This window comes from Sus scrofa, chromosome 13 (assembly GCF_000003025.6).
Source record: "Sus scrofa isolate TJ Tabasco breed Duroc chromosome 13, Sscrofa11.1, whole genome shotgun sequence".
NCBI classification, from domain to species: Eukaryota; Metazoa; Chordata; class Mammalia; order Artiodactyla; family Suidae; genus Sus; species Sus scrofa.
This window is the reverse complement of record NC_010455.5, coordinates 96,106,972-96,129,534: the sequence shown is the minus strand read 5'-3', so window position 1 is coordinate 96,129,534 and position 22,563 is coordinate 96,106,972. Positions and strand designations below refer to the sequence as shown.

At 40.6% G+C, this 22,563-nt stretch overlaps 1 protein-coding gene across 5 annotated transcripts in view; it reads right to left on the bottom strand.

Moving 5' to 3' along the window:
* Nucleotides 1-22,563, bottom strand: part of KCNAB1 (potassium voltage-gated channel, shaker-related subfamily, beta member 1) — a 393,270-nt gene that overhangs the window by 245,555 nt on the left and 125,152 nt on the right. Inside the window, exon 1 of one of the 5 annotated variants that reach the window (XM_021068179.1) lies at nucleotides 19,873-20,575. In XM_021068179.1, coding sequence (XP_020923838.1) covers nucleotides 19,873-19,886 — 14 coding nt within the window. In that variant the 5' untranslated portion in view covers nucleotides 19,887-20,575. 5 annotated transcript variants of the gene reach the window in all.

The following is a 22,563-nucleotide window of genomic DNA, read 5'->3' as shown; positions in this document are numbered from 1 at the left end:
CTGGAGATTAGTTCCAAATCAGTTTTACTGAGCTAAAGTCAAGATGCAGACAGGGCTGGTTCCTTCTGGAGACTCTTAGGAGAGAATCTATTTCCTTGCCTTTTCGAGCTCCTATTGCTTTTTCATTCCTTGCCTCTCAGTCTCTTCCTTTATCTCCAAAGCCAGGAGCATAACATCTTCAAATCTCTCATTGCTTCTTTCATCACATTGCCTTCTGTCTGACTCTTTTGTAGTCAATCCCCTCTGCCACCTTCTTGCAAGGTTATTTGTGATTACACCTAAGACCTACTTGGATTATCCAGGATAATCTCTCGATCTCAAGATCCTCAATTTAATCACATCTGCCAGTTCTTTTTGTCATATAAGGTAATAATCACAGGTTCCAGGGATTAGGACTTGAATATCTTTGAAGGAAATTATCCAGCCTACCAACATAGCCAAAAAAGTAGGGAGAGAGGAAATTCCTACCAAACAACGTGGATTTGTTCCAGTCCATCTTAATATTGAATCCAGCCAATGTAGACACATACCCAAGCCATACCGTGTCTACTGTTAATCAGAATTTGCTTAAATTCTCCCAGTGAATTTCATTTGAAAGTACAGATTTGAGTTCCCATTGTGGCTCAGTGGTAACAAACCTAACTAGTATCCATAAGGATGTGGGTCTGATCCCTGGCCTCACTCAGTGGGTTAAGGGTTCGGTGCTGCCATGAGCTATGGTATAGGTCACAGAAACAGCTCGGATCCCACGCTGCTGTGGCTGTGGTGTAGGCCAGCAGCAGAAGCTCCGATTCAACTTCCATATGCCATGGTGTGGCCCTAAAAAGCTAAGGAAAAAAAGAAAGTACAGATTTGAGCTAATGTTTTTTGCTACTGGTGCTATGGAGGGTAAGCTAGTCAACGTTTCATAAGAAATAGAAATGCGAAGCAAAAAAAAAAAAATCTAGTCAGATATACTGGGTGGGCTGAAGGGTTAAGGAGACTCAGGGGCAGGAAGCAGAATACTTACAAAGTGAGAGAAGACTTCAGGACTCACTCTGGCTGGAGCCAGGCTTCTGGCCATTTCTGTCAGAAAAGGCAGCTGCTGACATTCCTCTTTCCCTGAGAGAAATTTTCTCAACCATGAGGAGAGGGTCAAATGAGCAGTCAATCTACACCCTCTGAGCTTGCAATAGTAACCCCATTTCTTCACTGCAGAGTTGGGTCCATTCAAATCCACAGAGAACTATGTTCATTATTATGAGATATTTGACATTTCCACAATTAGTTTTTGTACATATATATTCTGGGGAAATTTTATTGGTTTCAGCATATTAAAAAATCTCCCTCTTTCTGATAACTCTCAATAGTTCATTTTTTATTGTATTTAAATCCTCTAGGTGCAGATGTAGCCCTATTTTCTGTTTTAAGTTTAATATCCACATAATCGACCAGAGGAGATGGCCAACATAAATGTGGTCACAATACCTGCCACCTACTTAGCAAAGACATCCATACTGCCAACTGTTGCATAAAACCACCTAAATACTGCCACCATTCATATCACTTGGTTCTGTCCATTCTCACAGCATTATGTTTCCATAGTGACTAATGCCTAGAGCAGTGTAAAATTATACATAACAGGAGAAATGCATGTAGCATAAATCAAACATGTGCTGCACATTTGGAGTGCTCCAAAGCTGATCACTGCATGTGTGAGGATGTGGAGTCTTGTCTTCCATACAGATAACTATCAACAGGCTGCAGGAGTTCCCATCGTAGTGCAGCAGAAACAAATCTGACTAGGAACCATGAGGTTATGGGTTTGATCCCTGGCCTTGCTCAGTGGGTTAAGGATCCGGCGTTGCCGTGAGCTGTGATGTACATTGTAGACATAGTTTGGATCCAGCGTGCTGTGGCTCTGTCATAGGCAGGCAGCTGTAGCTCTGATTTGACCCCTAGCCTGGGAACCTCCATGTGCTGCAGGTGCAGCCCTAAAAAAGACAAAAGACCCCCCAAAAAACCAAAAACAAAAACAGGCTGCAGAGCTTCAAGGCCCTGCCTCTCTCCCCAGTGAGCCCTTCACATGCCTAAAAGAAAGGACTCGGGTGCACAACTGCATTACTTGTAGTCACTAATGGGGCTAAATAAATGGGGCATAAGAAGGCACAGTCATGCTTCTGAGTCCCCTGCCCCACACATGATGGGTCATATAGCTTCCTGAGAGCACCTTTTCCTCTTCTCTTTTTCACAGTCCAGTTGTCTTCCTAAGACACCCTTTCTGTCATATTCCTTGGTGCTAAAGAACATGTAATGACTGCTGGTTAGCTTTCTGGCTGAGCCCCAGTTTCTTAGCTAGGAATACTGCACACCTCTGATCCAGGCTGGTCACATGTGTGCAGCCTTGTCACACTCCCTGAGGCTGGACACCATATATGCTGGGCCCCTCACCGCCCCACGTGGCTTACTCATTCTTCCAGCTCCACTCATCCCCTAGCCACCCTTCAGTAGAGGACTCAAGTCCTAAGTTCTCCTTGAAGCCTTCTTGATACCGCTCTGGTCAAACTCACCTCTCCCTTCCTTGCTCTCCCACTGCACAGTCTCTTACCTCATTGGATTATAAATATTTTCTCACTCACTTCTTTCAACTCTATTCCTTGACACCCACCCCCCTTTACACCATGAAAGGTGATATTTTTCATGAAGCTATGTTGACTAAATTCCATACCCTTCTAGTCACTTTTCTTAAAACACTTCCTAGATTCAGCCTTGCTCCTTTTAAAATGTCCACCTCATATTTAATTCACATCTCTCTTCATTTCTCATCCCTGACCCTACGCTGGTCAAGACACTGTTGGCACATGAGAGTAGAGGAGGATAGGGGCTTTCTACCCCTTGGACACCCTCTCCCCTCTCTTCCTTGCACATTTCTCCTTGTTCTTGTAACTGAGAATGAGGGAAAGAGAGAGAGAGAGACATCTTGCTTCTCTGCTTGTGGAGAGTTCTGGAACTCTTCATGTCTGGGACCTAACTGCTGCCCTGCCTTGTTTTCTTGAGGTCCAGAAGAAGCTTTATGTGATTAGCCTTGATTAGCCTATCAGCCCTCAGCTGAGGGCTTCTTATCAACTCCTCTGGTGTGTACTCCCCTATACCACCCAAAAATTTGCAGCCTGCAGTCTTCATCTCCTTGGCCTTAGTTTCCAGGGCCCAGATGGGATCCCGTCTCCATACCCTTTCATACTTCATGTCCTTGCCCCTTGTGGCACCAGCCAGCTCTCCCTTGACCCTCCCTTCACACCGTGGCCATTGCCAGTGACTTAATAACCATCAGGATGGAATCCATCGCTGTTCCCGATTTTGAGGACGGGTTGGTAGTTTGTCAGGTTGATGAATTATTCTCCTGGAGTCTCCCTCTTGGCTTGGGGTGGGAGGAAAAAGATCCCATTCCCTTACAGGGGATTAGTGAAAGGAGAAAGACTACATACTATTTCACAAGGAGACATCTCACTCTCTCCCTAGGCGGCCTCTCTCTATTCATTGAGTGAGTGAGTGGTAGAAATTGTACCAGGGCTAGTTCTGCTGAAATACCCCTTCTCAATGAGATGTACAGGACATGGTTGACCACCGTATCTGGCAGCTGTCTATATGGGACAAGTCTCAATTCCTGAGCAATGGGCAACATTGCACTAAGCACCTAATATTCTCTCTAGTTCCCAGAATTGTGAAGCCCATTGTTCTGCCCCTTCATTCTCTGGCTTGTGACACTTGATATAGATCAGGCTGGTCACAAGATGGCAGGAATTCTGGGGGCTGCCAGCCTTTTCCTGGCCCCTCCTTTTGTGACAACAAGTCAGCTAACTCCTATTTATTTGATGCTGAACACAAAAATTCAGTGAGTTGGGATCTATGGTTTACAACATTCAACTTATTACACTGTTTTAATTCTACTAAGGAATCTATTTCATATTATTGCTATTGTTCTCAATTCATTTAAGAAGGTGAATCTTGATTCCCTCATAAAGTAAAAGATGAGATGACCCTTAAAGAAAAAGCAGTGTTCAGTATTTCCTTTGCTTTATGCACAGACCCAACCAGGGTGCTATGCACATAATAAACCGGGACTAAAGACTTATTGACTTGAAGGGGGAACGACAGACACCAGGAGCCTGTGCTGCAACAATCTGTGGTGGCTGCCCACTGCCATGTAGAACCAGAAAGGGCTGAGACCTCTGTAGTAAAAAAGGCTGCAGCCTCTGCTGACCCATAAGGCTGTGATATTCAAGACTAATTCTGGTCATCAAAAATTCACTCAGTGGGTTAAGGATCCAGCGTTGCCATGAGCTGTGGTGTAGGTTGCAGATGTGGCTCGGATCTAGTTTTACTGTGGCTGTGGTATAGGCCAGCAGCTGTAGCTCCCATTAGATCCCTTAGCCTGGGAACCTCCATATTCCGTGGGTGTGGCCCTAAAAGGCCGACCCCCCCCCTCAAAAAAAAAAAAACACATCAAACAATCCAGAATTAAAATCCAGATTTTTGGGAACCATGGAAATAAAATATACATATGATTGAATATTTGCCTTTTTCTTTTTGTCTTTTTTTTTTTTTTAGGACCCCACCCTGGACACAAGGACGTTCCCAGGCTAGGGGTCAAATCAGAGCTGTACCTGCCAGCCTACACCACAGCCACAGCAATGCCAGATCTGAGCAGCATTTGTGGCCTACACTACATCTGTGGTCGGATCCTTAACCCACTGAGCGAGGCCAGGGATTGAACCCACATCCTCATAGATACTACTCAGGTTCATTACCACTGAGCCATCATGGGAACTCCTGGATGTTTGCCTTTAAAAAAAAATAATTTATTGTTTGCAACTCAGTAGAGTGCCAGAGAGAAATAGGTAAGGCAAGAGAAAAGTAAATTCCTAGCATTCCTAAGGAAATGTTGGTTTTCCAGTTTTGAAATGTGGGGAAAGGGGGTAAATATTCTTGTTTTTCTCTTTGGAAGAGAAAAAAATAAGGGAAAATCAGGATTGGATCCCTATCTAAAAAGGAAAAATAACTTTCAGTGAAAATCTGAAAAGCTAACATTAATGAATCCTCAGGATATATGTGTGTTCCATTTTTTTATGCTGATACACTGTATTTCTTAAAGTCCAACATTCCATCAATCGAAAATGTGTGGTCCATTTAATACAGCTATTAAGAACAAAGAAATATGATTACAATAACCCTTGATGTTGGTCCTACAAGGCTTCCTAATGTTAACAGGACGGAGTTAAAACACTGAACACTAAGATCAGCACTGTGCTATTTAACCTTCTTAACATCCAACAAGATAGAGAGTATTATTACCTAGAAGGATGAAAAGCTAGTCCAGCATCAAAGATGGTATAAACGGGAGAGCTAGATTCAAACTTGAGTCTAAGTACTATACTAACAGCCCCAGATTAGAAGTTTCTATGCAAGAGGATGTCATCATTATCATCATGGGTTTGTATACCCGAGATCTGACTACCTTCAACCTCCTGAAGATGACTGCAGCATCCTCCTGATTGGTCTCTTGACTTGCACTTGTTCCCTAAAGTCTTTTATCCATCGAGATACCTAAGCAAAACTTTTTCATTTTTTTTTAAACCAAATTTATGGCTACCAAAGGGGAAACATGGGTAGGGGTAGGGGTTAATTAGGGGTTTTGGAATGATATATACACACTACCATATATAAAATAGGTAACAAGGACCTACTGTATAGTACAGGGTAATATATTCAATATAGTGTAATAACCTATATGGGAAAAGAATCTGAAAAGGAACGGATATATGTACAAGTATAGCTGCTTTACTTTGTCGTACACTGGAAATTAATACAACTTTGTAAGTCAACTGTACTCCAATAAAATTTGTTTATTTATTTATTCATTCATTTATTTATTTATTTTTTGCTTTTTAGGGCCGCACTCTCAGCATATGGAGGTTACCAGGTTAGGGGTCAAATCTGAGCTACTGCTGCTAGCCTACACCACAGTCACATCAACGGGGGATCTGAGCCATATCTGAGACCTACACCACATTTCACGCAATGCCAGATCCCTGACCCACTGATCAAGGCTGGAGGGATCGAACCCACATCCTCATGGATACTAGTCGGATTTGTTTCCACTGCGCCACAACGGGAACTCTCAATAAAACTTATTTTTTAAAAAAATCCATAAGCCATATGTTTTGCTCCCCACCCCCATCCACAGCCACTAACTACTCTGATCCAGCCACCAACCTGGTCCCCCTGTTACCACACCCATCTAGAGTACTACAGTAGCCTCCCTCACCCCTACTCTCTGTTCTCTGCTCTAGGGCCACAGAAAGTCTATTAAGACCTGATTCAGAGCACTCCCCTCTTCTACATCAAATCTTCCAAGGCTCCCAGTACCCTCAAAATAGAGTCGTAATTCCTCAGCCTGCCATTTCAAACCTGATCCCTGCATCCTGGCTCTCTGACTCCATAAGAAGTAATGGAGAACCATGACTGCCACCTAATCTCACTTCCAAGCATTCGCACATGGGGAAATCCCTGTATCTGTAATATTTTCTATAGTCAATTTATTGGTAGACAGAAATTGGGACACCTCCTTATAACCTGTGTTCTGGATTCAGGATCTTGAGTCTGGAGAGAGGTCTCAGAACCAGTGATGACAGCAAAGTGGCAGGAATAGAGTCCCAGGACACATCCTTGAGATCCTGAGTGAGAGAAGGGGAGGGTAAGGGCCTGAGACAATCTTTACTCACCTATCCATGGCTCATAAGTGCTTCTGAAGCCATGGAAACATCAGGATGGACCCAGAGTTGAGAACTGAATCAAATGGACCGACCCAATGCCCCCATAAACAATCCTTAAAAAGCCTACATTAGATTTGTCACTCTGCTGCTCAATATCTTGTGATGGCTCCATCTCACTCAGAATAAATCCAAGGTCCTCAACATGGTTCACAAGTCCCTCCCAATCTGGCTCCTGGCTGCCTTTCTCCCTCCTGGCCCATTCCAACCTCACTCGACTCAACTGTTCCCAGATGAAGCAAGCCAACTCAGGGCCTTTACACTTGCTGTTTCCTCTATCTGAATTGATCTTCCCCCAGTTACTCAAAAGGCTCCTTCTCACCTCTTCCTCCAGTATAGGATCAAAAGTTATCAAAAAACATCCCTGTCCACCCTCTTTAAACAGTACCATCCAGGACTCTCCACCCCTTGCCTCACTTATCTTCATAGCAGATCTCATATCCTGATATGCTAAATGTATATTTGTTTGTTTCTCTTTCCTCCCTGTTCTAAAATATAAGCTTTTTAAAGGCAAAGACTCCATTTTTCTCATCGCCTGATCCTCAATACCCAGAGCAGTACCTGGCACAGAGCAGGTACTCAGTGTTTGTTGAATAAATCCATTTCTTTAAAATCCTATCAGCCTTATTAGTTAAGGATCCATATAAATGGGCTCTTCTAGGAACTATTTATTCTGTGTAATCCATACTCCTTTCTGGATAATCACAATTACATATGAAAAAAACTTTAATGCCAACAGTTTAATAGTGAGACAGATCTGTCTTGTAATTCTGCTACATCATGATTAGAACACCACACAGTATTTATAATAATGTGATCTGTCACTCTTCCCTCAGAGTGGTGGTAACAGCTCCAGGACAGCTTCAGAACCCTTAATTTTCTCAGTCTACTAGGCTCTGCACTACCAAACTCAGCTTTAAATTTAATAAAATTCTCTCTCTTGTCCTAAACTAAAATGAAGGCCATTTAATCATTCCTTTGAGAAATAAGCGTGTTGGTAAAAGGAAATTTTTAATTTATCTAACTATTAAAAAATTTCTATTCTTAAGAAGGTAGAACAAAAAGAAATTAAACACTTTCAAAGAGAAAAAGTTCCCTATTTGCACAAAATAATTTTGCCACTCTTAAGACAAATCCATGTACAACTGGCCCTTTGTATCTGCAGGTTCCATACCTGCAGATTCAACCAATTTCAGATCAAAAAAATAGTCAAAAAAAAAAAAAAAAAAACTTCAGAAAATTCCAAAAAGCTTAACTTAAATTTGCCATATGCTGGCAACTATTTACATGGCATTTACATTGTATTATACACTACATGTGATCTAGAGATGATTAAAGTATATGGGAGGATGTGCATAGGTTATATGCACATATGCACTAGGCCATTTTACATAAGGGACTTGAGCATCCTGGGATTTTGGTATCCATGGGGATCCTGGAACCAATTCCCCTTGGGTACTGGGGACACTGTAGTCTTTACACGGCAAAGCCTTAACACTAATGTCTCTGTAGCAGGAAGCATTTGTCCTCTTTTTCATCCCTCTTAACTTTGGTTGGCTGGTTTCCCATCTCAAAAGGATGTCTGGATTGTCCTTCCTGTCCAAACTGTCCACTTTCCAAACTGCACACAAACAAGATAAGAATCTCATGCAACAAACTTTGGTATGTGAGAAATACAGCACATTAAAATTTTTCTGTAAGTTTACTTAATTTCAACTCAAGGACCCCCTCTTGCCAAGCTGATAGGAAATTTAAGACAATACTGGCTCTCTCCTTGCTTCCTCTGTGATGCTGGGATTGGGCCAAGGTCCCAGGGTTTTATCCTTCCAAGGCATCAGGGAATCCCTCCCATCATTGGTCATCTGTCCTCTGTTACCCCAGAGACAGACTTTGGCCCAAACCACATGGTTCTTGATTCTGCTATTTTCAAGCCACACGTGTTGCTTCATATATCTTGGAAGAAGCTGAACTCCTGGCTGGGGATCCAGTCTCTGATACTACAGGTCATTTTCTCTGACATCTTATCATGTTCTTTGGATGTTCTGAGGAAGCAAAACTCATGGAGTCACTGAACCTGCCATCCAGGAAAATCTCAGCTTAGTCTGGAAAATGCCTTTGCTCTCAAATCTGACTCTCTTCAACAGGCTTATATTTGGGGAAAACAAAAAACACACTTTCACAAATAACAAAGCATAAGCAACTTGAAGAAAAGTGGAAAAATACAGGAAGAAGCTACATATGTTAACATCTTTCAGGGGATATTAAAAGCCCCCACTGCAACCAAACCAGAAGATCCCTTCTGTTTCCGTACCTAAGAAGAAAATGTTGTAGGTCACTGTGGGTTGGAGTGAATGGACCTGAACTTGGGGTTTCAAGAGGCTCTGCTTCCTGGACCCTTTGGGAATTTGGACCCTCAGGCTGCTTTAGCCCTTGAGAAAAGGTCAGAGTGACTGGATGTACCATGAGAAGACTGAGCCAGCTCCATCTGTGTATCATAATGTCTTCAAAATCTAAGTCACTGTAGGAGTTTGGGAACGGTTATCCTTTTTTAACTGACCAATGTGAAACTGAATATTATATGTATCAATATAAATAATTTGCCTAAAAGTCTGTTTTGCATGTGAGTATTCTTTTTATGACTTAACTGTTTACTACCATAAGGGCTACAGTTTTATAAACCACCTTGCTATGATTGTCCTCTCTTTGTAAAGGGTCCAATGATAACTCAGGAATCACTATCTTATGCAGACCCACTTTTTTAGCATAAAACCAACAAAAACAAAGACTCCTGTACATACCTCCCCACAGGACCCCACACACAGTTGTACTTTTCTCTTTTGGAGCAACATAGTGCATGGACAGTGGATGTTCTCAAGGAAAGTGCATGCTTTAGGACAAATAACTACAAGCATCCTTAATCCTTGTCTATTCTGTCACTTTAGTTTTCTTTTTTCATGTTGTAATCTATGCCATTTTTACATTCCGTTCTGGTACAAGGCTGGATATAAGTATGTGTAACAAAAACAATGGGAGACAGCAAGGATAGGTCCTTACTGCCCTTTAGTAGCCAAGGTCAAAAGCAGACAGGGGCGTTCCTGTCATCGCGCAGCAGAAACAAATCCAACTAGGAACCATGAGGTTGTGGGTTCAATCCCTGGCCTCGCTCAGTGGGTTAAGGATCTGGTGTTGCCATGAGCTGTGGTAAAGGCTGAAGATGGGCTCAGATCTGGTGTTGCTGTGGCTCTGGCATAGGCCAGTGGCAACAGCTCTGATTAGACCCCTAGCCTGGGAACCTCCAAATACTGCAAGTGCGGCCCTCAAAAGACAAAAGACAAAAAAAAAAAAAAGAAATAAAAGCAGACAGGATTCTTGCCTCCGAAGGAGAGAAGATTGATCATGAATGTGAAAAGGACAAGTCTGATAGAGAGAATGAAGCCTGCGCTGGAAGCCAAGAGAATTACATTGTAATATAATCCCACAGAAGCCTTAGAAACTCATGAAAACTGGCCCATTAAAAATCCAAATTATCCAAACAAACCTTTACTGATCATCCACAAAATGCGAGACACTGCTAGGACTGGGGCTAATTAAAATATGACTATTCCAAAGCCAAAAAAAAGGTTTAAAGAAAGATCAATTGCAATTATATTGCCATATGCACATAGAGCCTCATTCATTCTTATTCCCTTGTTTTCAATATTATTGACAATTATAACAGCTGGTATTTTTAATATATATATATTATCTCATGCAATCTTCCAAGCAACCCCATGAAAGATTACCAGATCCATCTTACAGATACTGGAGCACAGAGAAATTAAGGAATTTCTAGCAAAGATAAGGCTGAGTACAAGCCCACTCCTGGTCAAATATCCAAACAAAACTATATTCAAAAAGCTACATGTGGAGTTCCCGTCGTGGCGCAGTGGTTAATGAATCCGACTAGGAACCATGAGGTTGCGGGTTCGGTCCCTGCCCTTGCTCAGTGGGTTGAGGATCCAGCGTTGCCGTGAGCTGTGGTGTAGGTTGCAGACGTGGCTCGGATCCCACGTTGCTGTGGCTCTGGCGTAGGCCAGTGGCTACAGCTCCGATTCGATCCCTAGCCTGGGAACCTCCATATGCCGTGGGAGCGGCCCAAAGAAATAGCAAAAAGACAAAAATAAAATAAAATAAAAAAAAGCTACATGCACCCCTAGGTTCCTAGCAACACTATTTACAATAGCCAAAACATGGAAACAACCTAAATGTCCATCAACAGAGGAATGGATAAAGATGTCATACATATATACAATGGAATACTACTCAGACATAAAAAGAATGAAATAATGCTATTTGCAGCTACATGGATGGAACTACAGACTATCATACTAAGTCAGAAAGAGACAAATACCATATGACATCACTCATATGTGGAATCTGACACAAATTAATTTATCTAAGAAACAGAAACAGACTCATAGACATAGAGAATAGACCTGTGGTTGCCAAGGGGCAGAAAGTAGTGGGGGTAGGATGGATCAGGAGTCTGGGATTAGCTGATGCAAACTATTATATATGGAATGGATCAACAACAAGGTCCTACTGTATAGCAAAGGGAACTATATTCAATATCCTGTAATAAACCATAATGGAAAAGAACATGAAAAAGGAGATGTGTGTATATATATATACACATATATATATATATATATACATATATATATGTGTGTGTGTGTGTGTGTGTGTGTGTATCACTTTACTGTACACCAAAAACTAACACGACATGGTAAATTATCCTTTAATTTTAAAAAAAGACAAAGCTGGGTAAATGAATGTTGCAGTACCTTGAGCTACTGGGCATGCTTCTGTAGAGTTGTTTACCATTACTACTACAAGTTTTGTGCTTGCATGCTAAATACACACACACCCTTTGCTGGATTAAATATGCATGATGAATACTTGCCAAAAATTCACCTTCAAAATATTTGTTACCTCCTGGAGCTATAAATAAATTTACCTACTGAAACCTGAAGATGTCTTTCCTCCTCTAGGAAGACTTCTAATAGCTTGAGCTGCCAAAAATAAACATAATGGCTTCTAAACTTTCCATCAGCCTATAGACTCTGGATCAGCCCTGAGCTGATGCATTCTCTGTACCACTGCTCTGCTCCAGTCCTGCCTCTGCCCTGTTTTTTCTGGGCAAAGTAATGACAAAGGGCACCGTGCACCTGGACCATTCCACAGTACATGCCAAAAGGGGAAATAGAGCCTTGCCCAGAAATATCACTTGCCAACATTAGATTGCTTTTAGTCTTGAGTCACTAACTGGCATAAACATAGGCAGGTCAGAAGTTGGCCAGAAGTTGTCTGAACTTAGAGTTGAAACCGAAAGCTCGAAATTTGGGACTGTACAAGATGTCATTAGGTTCTGTTTTTTTGTGCCTCAGTTGCTGTAACTGAAAATTGGCATAACACTACTTGCTAACCATTTTCAGAGTTCTGCTTAAGAATAAAAATAATACTAATTAAGCTCTTTCAATCTTTGGTTTAGATGTTTACATGAAGCAATCAACATAAAGATTTTAGAGGCACAGAATGTTACTCAGACATTTTGATAATTAGTATTTGTCTTTTGTCAAATCCTGTCCCCAAGGTATTTTCATCTCAAAGTAGGTATACGGCAGGCTAATACCCTTAGCAAGAATAATAAACAAGAAAAAATTATAAACTAAGATTTTAGGAATGTCTCTATTTCTAAAACTAATCATTGTTAAAGGTCAAATACTTTGATCAATGGTATTGTCACACAATACTATTACTTTCCTGCTAAGAAATAAAACTGCAATACACTTATTAAACTCATCACATTTGCTTCATTAGTGGCCATCAATAACCTGTAATCAAGCAGAGTTTGTTGGTGGAAGAAACATACAGACTTCAACTTGTTTATTTTTCTCTTCTGCTTGCCACTGTTGTATTTGCATCAGGGAAATGTCTTCTCTGAGTTAGAATACAGACCCTGTTGGCAATAATCTGGAGGTCATCAAGAATAGGTCTGGTCATCCCCTTCCTGCCCTCCATGTACTATTAGAGGGACTTTGGTGTTTGCTGGTGGCTGTAAAAACATTGTCAAGTTTATATAAAGATGATGCAACTTAGGTGAAAATGCATGTGGAACTTTCTAGCCCTGTGAGTGATTCTACAGCAATAAGCCATTCCTATTGTAGAATTACTTCCACCACCCTTGCATTCTAACCCATGCTTTGTATCCCAGCTCTACAGTTAAAGGTGGCAGCGCTCTCCAAAATCAGCGAGGTCCCAAAGGGCTCATTTTCATATTTCTCTCTCACTCAAGCATTGTGTCCCTTAGAGCCTCCAGGAAAACAATAACAGATCATGAGTGATGGAATTATAACTCAAAGTTAAGTTTTAAGTCTTTTTAATTCTCCTGATTTCTGAGTTCCAAATGAATCTTTTCTAACTCACTTTGATCTTCAGCCACTAATATTTCTCTTCAAAACAGATACAATCTGGTACTTACTGCTTGCAGGCTACGAGACAGTATTTGAATTTAAATGATTTGCATCAAGAGTGTAATTCTTCAAAGACTGATATTCTAGGCAGTGATAGAGGGCTGTGGGTCTTTGGAAGGGGATGGAAAGAACTCAGGAACAATCAGCTACTTCAACTGATATGTGAGACCAAGCTTCACAGAGGAAAATTGCATGAGAGTTAAAACATCTAAAAATTTGTGTCAGAATATGTACATTTTATGAATAAGAACAAAAGCATCTTTGTCAACTAGAGATTATTATAGTAAGTAAATTAAGTCAGAAAGAGAAGGACAAAGAACACATGATATCACTTATGTGTAGAATCTAAAATGTGACACCAGGAGTTTCCATCATGGCTCAGTGGTTAACAAAACCAACTAGTATCCATGAGGACATGGGTTCGATCCCTGGCCTTGTCTGGCATTGCCATGAGTTGTGATGTAGGCTCAGATCCTGCACTGCTGTGGCTGTGGCAAAGACCAGCAGCTACAGCTCCGATTTGACCCTTAGCCTGGGAACCTCTATGTGCCACAGATGCAGCCCTAAAAAGCGCCCCCCCCCCAAAAAAAGTAACACCAATGAACTATCTATAAAACAGAAGGAAACTCACAGACAAGGAGAATAGATTTGTGGTTTCCAAGTGGAGCAGGGTTGAGGGGAGAATGGAGTGGGAGGTCGGGATTAGCAGATGTAAGCTACTACACATGGAGGGGCTAAACAACAAGGTCCTACCATATAGCAGAGAGAATATTTTCAATGTCCTATGATAAACTATAATGGAAAAGAATATTTTTAAAATAGTGCATATATATGTATAACTGAATCACTTTGGTGTACAGCAGAAATTAACACAACATTATAAATCAACTATACTTAAATTTTAAAAAAGAATAAAAGCATCTTGGTGATTAAAATAAAATGACTGGCCAACTTAATGGCTTCAAGAGAATAATATTTAATAGAAGGGTTCAGAAAAAGAATTTCACATTCCTGCAAGAAACTCCTACTTTCCTTCTCCTCAACCACTACGACAACATTAATTAGGCAGGGACAGTATGAGTTTTATGGAAAGGTTAAGTTCTATTATACGAGGTGCATAGAGTCTCACAGATGCATCACATCAGGATGAAAGACACACTGCTACAGCTCCCAAACCCCAGATGCTTGTAAGGAGTGAGATGCCATAGCTCACTGATGATAGTCACACTATTTGGAAACAGATAAGTATTTTTGGATCCACGGAATTTTAATGACAGTTGATCTTTATGGCTATCCACTGACTTTTCTATTACTGTCCACTTTCAGGCCTTCTAATTCATACTTAGATCTTTGAATAAAGAAAAAAAAAAGCAAAAAGAGATATCTCTAGCTGGTGTTGCACTAAGGGGCCTAAGAAGCAGAGAAGATTCAGGCCATAGCTGCTGTGGTAATTGCCAAGGTCAAGACAAAATTGTTTTAAACCCTTTACACTAAAGCTACACACTATACATATGAATTTTTATTCTGATTAAAAGCCTAAGCTGTGGCCTTACACAGAGAAAATCCCCAATGCCCTGTATTTTCAATGACCTCATTATTCCTTTTTCTATCTAGCTTTACCTGAATAAGTCTTAGATTCTAGAGAAAGTAATGAGGATGTAATTCTTGATACGTTGGGTTCCTTTACTCTCCCCTCCTCTGCATATTTGCATGATACATGTGGTAGGCTGTATAATGGCCCCTGGAAGATGCTCATGCTCTAATTTCTGAAACTTGTGAATCATTTTAACTTACATGGTAAAGAAGCCTTTGCAGGTGTGATTAAGTTAAAGATTCTGAGATGGAGAGATTATCCTGGATTATCCAGCTAGACCCAATGTTATCACAGCAATCCTTTTAAGAAGGAGGAAGGAGAGTCAAAGTGAAAAAGAGGAGATGTGAGATCTCTCCAGAAGTTGGAGATAGGTGCTTCTGAAGATGGAGAAAGCAGCCGCGAGTTAGGAAATGCAAATGGCCTCTAGAAGTTGGAAAAGGCAAGGAAATGATTTTCTACTCTGAGGCCTTCCAAAGGAACACAGCCCTTCTGACACCTTGATTTTACACTTCTGGCTTCCAGAACTGTGAAAGAATACATTTGTGTTGTTTCAAGGCACTAATGTTGTTACAAGAGCAATAGGAATTTTATTACTAATTTTATTATTTATACTACAGTATAAAATGCCTAGAATTGCTTCCTAAAGATACTTGCTGTGTCCCCTTTGAAATTCCTATTTTGAAACAGGACCACAGAAAGTCCTAATGAAGCCCTCAAGAAGCAGCTGATGGAGTCTGGAGTCCTCAGGCAAATACACGCTTGCTTCTATGGTTAAACAATGATCCTGTGCTTTTACGGACTAAGATATCCAAGCCTCCTGATTTCCAGAATGTTGCTTTTGAAGGAACTCTATTTGAGTGAAACTGAAACCTTAAACTTCTTCTTTGGAAATGAAAGATAAGTCATTACTTAGTGAGAAGTTGTATGTTAGACCATGAATTTCCCAACTTCCACTTTCTTTTTTTTTTTTTTTTTTTTTTGTCTTTTTGCAATTTCTAGGGCCGCTGCCTTAGCATATGGAGGTTCCCAGGCTAGGGGTCAAATCGGAGCTGTAGCCACCGGCCTACACCACAGCCACAGCAACACGGGATCCAAGCCACATCTGCAACCTACACCACAGCTCACGGCAACGCCAGATCCTCAACCCACTGAGCAAGGCCAGGGATCGAACCTGCAACCTCATGGTTCCTAGTCGGATTCATTAACCACTGAGCCACGACGGGAACTCCCCAACTTCCACTTTCTATTTGAGTCTCCTTAAGTAGTTTATTTTCTTTTCATCACAACTGAACAAGTACGTTTTCTATCAAGATGAAAACCCTCTGGAGTTGGAAGGCTGCTGAGCATTTTCAGTAAATGCAAAAACTCTGTAATGCAGAAGTGCCTGTTCACATAGAGGTTGAAAATGGAGAAGGAGTGAGTCAAAAGGTCTATTTTCATCAAATGCCTCAGAGGAATTCTTTGCTGGTTCTTGAGCTGAGAGAGAATAGCATTCATTAAAGCCATGTTATTTACGCAGTTGATTTTTATAATGAGCTTGTTGCTGTGGTCTCAAGCCAAAGATACCAACAACAAAAACCCAGTAACATAAAAACAAACTTTAAAGTGGAAATTAATTTCAAAGAAATGGAAAAGAGGGTGCCTTAATGGCATATGTTCTTCAGGGCAAAACTTGCTTCTCTTACATAAGAACTCTGTCAAAGCAGATGGGCCTTCCAGTAGATACAAACTCATCATGGAGAACACTGTGCTTAGAATTTCCTGCAATTGAGTCCCTTCGGGGGCACTGTTTTAGAAGATGTTAATCACCAGCACAGAAAACTATTTTGTTAGTGAAGCTACTCATGCATAGTTGCCTTTATATTTAAGGCAACTAGATTAAAAAAAAAAAAAAAACTCTGTAAGTTTATCAAAAGGCAAATTAATCCTATTAAAAGCTATTAGTTTTTCTATCTGGATACTCAACTACCACTGAAATCTATGTATCAGATTTAAACTTCTCTATTTCTTTAACCCAAGAGACTTTGTCAACATTAAAATATTTAGAGCTGATATCTCATAAGAATTGCTTCATATCTGGGAGTTCTTGTTGTGGCTCAGGGGTAACGAACCCAACTAGTATCCATGAGGTTGCAGGTTCCATCCCTGCCCCCACTTAGTGGGTTAAGGATCTGGTGTTGCTGTAGGTCATAGATAGCTCAGATCTGGCATTGCTGTGGCTGTGGTGTAGGCCAGCAGCTGCAGTTCTGATTCGACCCCTAGCCTGGGGACTTCAATATGCCTCAGGTGCAGCCCTAAAAAAAAAAAAAAAAAAAAAAAAAAAGGTGCTACATATCAGCAGACTGATCCTCCTTTATTCAAATAAATAGATTAGAACATTTCCTCCTTTTGTTTCAAAGATTGGCTCAAAATATTAAAATGATTTTTTTTTCCTCCTAAAACAGTAAGCATGATCATAAAATACAGACAAGGTGACAGAGCATGTTTCTGTTACTCAACCTGTACTTGGAATTGTATCCAGCTCTGGATAACTTAAATGAGATGTAGTCACTGTATAGAGTGTTTAGATGAGAATCATAACTTCATTTGGGAATAAGAAAATGAAATCTAGGAGGAACCATCTTGGAACTTAGGAGGCTGAGCTGTAGTAACAGTTTTCAAGAACCAGAAGATTTATGAGGCAGGAAATTACAGCTAACTCATTTTCCCTTTCAGCCAAGGACAGGCCAAGAAGCTTCCAGTACAGCTTGAAGGGAGCTGAGTTGATCACGAGAAGGAATTTTTTCATGGTGAAGTGTTTATTGAGTCTTGGATGGTTTAGCAGTAGAACAGTCAGGCCAGGTGAGCAGGTGCTGGAACCAGAATGGGAAGGACTCTCCTCAGGTGTCAACAGGAGGTTGGGAGCCTCCGGACACCACGTGTGCTCCCCTTGCCTCACTACTGTGCCCTTGCTTTCTTGCCTCTCAAACTTCTATCATTTTTAACCAGACTTTGACTGTTAGTGTCCAGACAATAGACAAGAATTCTAAAAGTCTTCACTTTATAGCTTCCTCTGAGGGTTTTAGAGCTTAATGAATGATTCTAATTCTTAGAAAGAAGAGCCAAATTTTTTTTTCATGACTGCCATGAAAAGATATTACACAATATTTCTTCATGGGCCTTTACAAGTTTTTGCTGCACAGTGAAAATTGGAAAAACAGGACAGATTTCTCATGAGGGCTGGACCAGATGGCCTGTGCAAGTGCTCTCAGAGTCCTCCCTGGTTGTCGATTCCAAGAAAAAAAAAATCACTGCTGGGCTTCTGTTTTGGTTTCCAATCTGAGTAACTGAAAATCAACCTGCAAGGATGGTTTTTAAATGTATTTTGATTCTGACTCTCAGGAGCAAGTTTTCAAAGTAATCTCACAAACCATGGAGGAGAGTTAAATACATTTAGTGCTGAATGCCCAAAGGAGCATTTCATATCCAGGGCTAACATGTAGCCCTGCCTGATCGTCTGTGTCCATGGATATGTAAATTTCTTTCTGAGCTACTAGTTATTTAGAAACTGTGACACCAAGAACACTATCATGTGAAAGTGAATTTATGTCCAGCTTCAGAATATGTCAAAGTAGAGAGCTGTCACAGGGGAACTATGGGGTCCTCATGACTCTGCAGGAGACAAAGAAAGCCGGTCTGGCTCTCTGAGTGCACAGCAGGGTTTTGCTTCTTCTAGAGGTAAAAGCTTGAACTGCAGACTGTACATACATACAAGAGGGGAACTGTCCCTTCTAGAATCGTTTCATGCACTGTGCTTCTTTTCTGTGTTAAGAAAAAATGGGGCATAATCAAGAAGCTGCAGTGTAGAAGGTAATGGAGCATATAAGGAGTCAGGAGACCTGAGTTTGGCCTTGACCTTTTCATCAGCTCCTTAAGTAACTTGGAGCAAGAAACTGGTCATTCTATATAAAATGATGTGACTGAACTAGATGGAATCTGATGTTTCCTCAGTGCTAACATCCACTGCTAACTCATTTATTTCTAGCAATTACATAGGACTAAAAATTCTCAAAATTCAAGAATTTTGCCTTAAATCCTTCAGTCTCTATCACTCTATTTTCTAATTCTGAAATGAATGGAAAGCTGGTCGTAGAAATAGTTTTAGGCTTACGATATGATTAATTTGTAACATCAAATAATTTTTATTGTCTGATGACTATCAGAATGGCTTTGAAATTCTTATAAGGAAAAGTATAAATCAATGTTTATGAATTCAATTTATCTCATAAAGTGATATTCTTTCCTTAAAAAAAAGTTTTGATGAATACCCAATGAAACCAAGAGTTACATATTTTGATCAGATCCACTGCACCCAATTTCATCTGTTCTTTGAATTCATATACTGGTGAATTTAATGAAATGAATTTTACAAATCAAAATTAAAATTTTTTTAAAAATTTTTCCATTTTTACTTCATCTCCTTTCATCCTCTTGACCGTGCTACAAGGCATTATTCTTACTCCTGATTTTCAGTTGGGAAACTAAAAGCTTAAGTATACTGTTCTGTCACAGCCATTAATTCAAAAATGAAATTGGAGCACAAAATCCAGGTTTCAAAATGAAATTTCTGAATATGATTTTCCTTTTTAATGTAACAGCATTTTTTTCTCCTTCTCTCAGAACATTTCTGAAATTACCACAAGTGCAAATGTTTGCAGAAAATTTTCTAAAAAGAATTTCTATAAAATGAGTACATTTCTAAAAAGGGTCATTGAATGGATTTGGGATTAAGAGTAGCAACCCAATTGAAGATCTCAGTAGAAGACAAGCTGTTTCTGGAAACACTTCGAATAGATTCCTTCTTTCCATGTGCTCACATGCATACACACACACATCGTGCACACACACACACTTCCAGAGCTGCAGAGCTCAAATGATGTTTGCCCAACAACTTCCGGGAGACTCCCTCCCCTCCTACCATTTTCTCACCATCCCATGGATGCCAGACTTCTGACTGGTGCCTTGAAGAGGTGGAATAAACTCCGTGAGATTGAATCAGCAACTAATTTTCAGGAAGACTTCTCCTCCTCCCCACTTTCACCATTTTGCTTTGAGGAAGAGAGGAAAGCCCACACCCATGGGTGTAAGTGAAAATGACAAGGGCACTCTTTACAAAAAAAAAAAAAAAAATGCATTTAAAATAACCAAGCTGCTCTCTTCTCTGGACTAAAATCAAGTATTTCTATTTGAAACACAGCCACAGAGCTGGCACTTCTCCCCTTCCTCCTCTTCAGCCCACCTATTTCCTCCCACTTTTTCCCATACGGAGGTTCTCAAACACACACGCACTCGAGCACACACACACATTTGCACACACTCAATGCCTTTTATGTAATCAGCTGACAAGATTGATCTTTCACTTCAATTACTTTGATTCAAAACCTGCCCACCATTCGTGGGAGGTAAAGAACGGTGGATGAGATGTGTGCTTTAATAAAGAGGCTAGGGAGGGAAGGGCCTGGGAAAGGCATCTGGTCTAAGGCTTTTCTAAGGCATCTTGATTCTCTATAGGAAAACAGAATGCTATGGAATTCAAATAGATTCTCTCTCTCTGTTTTTTTTTTGTTTGTTTGTTTTTGTTTTTGTTTTTTTGTCTTTTTGCCTTTTCTAGGGCCACTCCCGTGGCATATGGAGGTTCCCAGGCTAGGGGTCGAATCGGAGCTGTAGCTGCCGGCGTACACCAGAGCCACAACAACTCAGGATTCGAGCCGCATCTGTAACCTACACCACAGCTCACACCAACATGGGATCCTTAACCCACTGAGCAAGGTCAGAGATCGAACCTGCAACTTCATGGTTCCTAGTCCGATTCGTTAACCACTGAGCCACGACGGGAACTCCTCAAATAGATTCTCTTGTTTCAACTTACAACTCTTAGATTTTCTTTTTAGAAGAACTGCCAGATGAATTCCTTCTTCATAGAACTTTTTAACCAAATACCTTGTTCAAAAATCTAAAATGGTTCCTCCATTGCTGATGTTCACCTTATGTCTAAATGGGTTGCCCTGACCTCTCATGTTCTATAGTCAACTCCTCTTTGCCTGTATAAGATACTCTCTTACCACTTCCCTGCATTAACCCTCTGCCCTAGTCCATTATTTCTCAGCACTCCATATACAGCCTTTGGGATAGGCTGCTCCCCCTGCTGCAGTCTGTTCTCTTCCTCTCTGTTCATCTCCTTTCTCAACATCAAGCTTCACTGATCTTTCTCATGAAACCTCTCTCTGACTCCTACAAGCCTCTTGTGAATGATGGCCCTCCAGTTATAGCAACAGTTATTCTTTGTATCACTTAACATATGCAGTCTTTTTGTGTAGATATCTAGCCACACTAAACTGTAAACACTCAAGAGAAGACCCTCACTCTTTGTATTCTCAGAATTTGACATAGTGTTCCACATGTGTAGTCATTCACTTTGCAAGCCATTAAGTGCTAGGTGCTAGGTTAGACTCTGGGGTTACAGAGATGGGCAAAATTCAAACCTCAAGCTGCTCATAGTGTTCCACATGTGTAGTCATTCACTTTGCAAGCCATTAAGTGCTAGGTGCTAGGTTAGACTCTGGGGTTACAGAGATGGGCAAAATTCAAACCTCAAGCTGCTCATGGAGTAATGAATACATATACAAATGGATAATAGTAACACTATGCAATCTATAATTTCCATAACAGAAGTAAAAACCAGATGCAGTGGAGGAACTAAAGAACAAGTATTTAATGCTATATGGGGGGATCCAGGGAAGGTTTCACAGAGAAACCTTATGCTAGAATTGGGTCTTGGAGGATACATAGGATTTTCCCTGAAAGATTAAATCAAGTAGGAGAATTACAGGGTAGAAGGACCAGTATGGAAAATGATACAGAGGCATAAAGAAAACAAGAAGGTCCAGGGTACTATAAGGATTCCTCTCCCAAGTAGGTACTTCTGATAAAACAAGTGGTCACAGATAAGAACAAAGAGTGGCAACTGGAAAGCATGATGGAAGTCAGACCATGAAGGACCTCAGGTACCATATTAGGTAGTTTAGATTTTATCCCTTGAGCCACTGAATAGTGCTGAAGGAATATGGGGATAATGTAATCTGAAGTTATCTAATGATGACAACAACATGATTGTCCTTCAGTAAATGAATGGTTAAAAAAAAAAAAAAAAAAAAAAAAAAAAAAACCTGAAACATCCGTACTACTACTCAGCAAGAAGAAATGAACTATTGGTACACAGAACAATTTGGATGATTCTCAAGAGAGTTTTGCTAAATGGAAAAAGCCAATCCCAAAATACTACAAACTATATGATTCCACTCATATCATGTTCTTGAAATAACAAATAGAGATGGATCAGACATTTGCGGGTACTAAGGATTAGGGACGGAGAAGAGTATGTGGATGTGGCTATAAAGGGGTAATATGAGGGAGCTTTGTGGTGATGTAACAACTCTAATTCTTGAGATGGGATTAAGATGGCAGAAGAGAAGGACTAGAGCTCTCCTAAAAACAACAAAATTTACAACTAAAGGCTGAGCAGTCTCCACCCACATGGACAAGAAACTTTCAAAAAGATATCCTACTCCAGAAGACAAAGAGGAGGCCACATCAAGAGATAGGAGGGGCA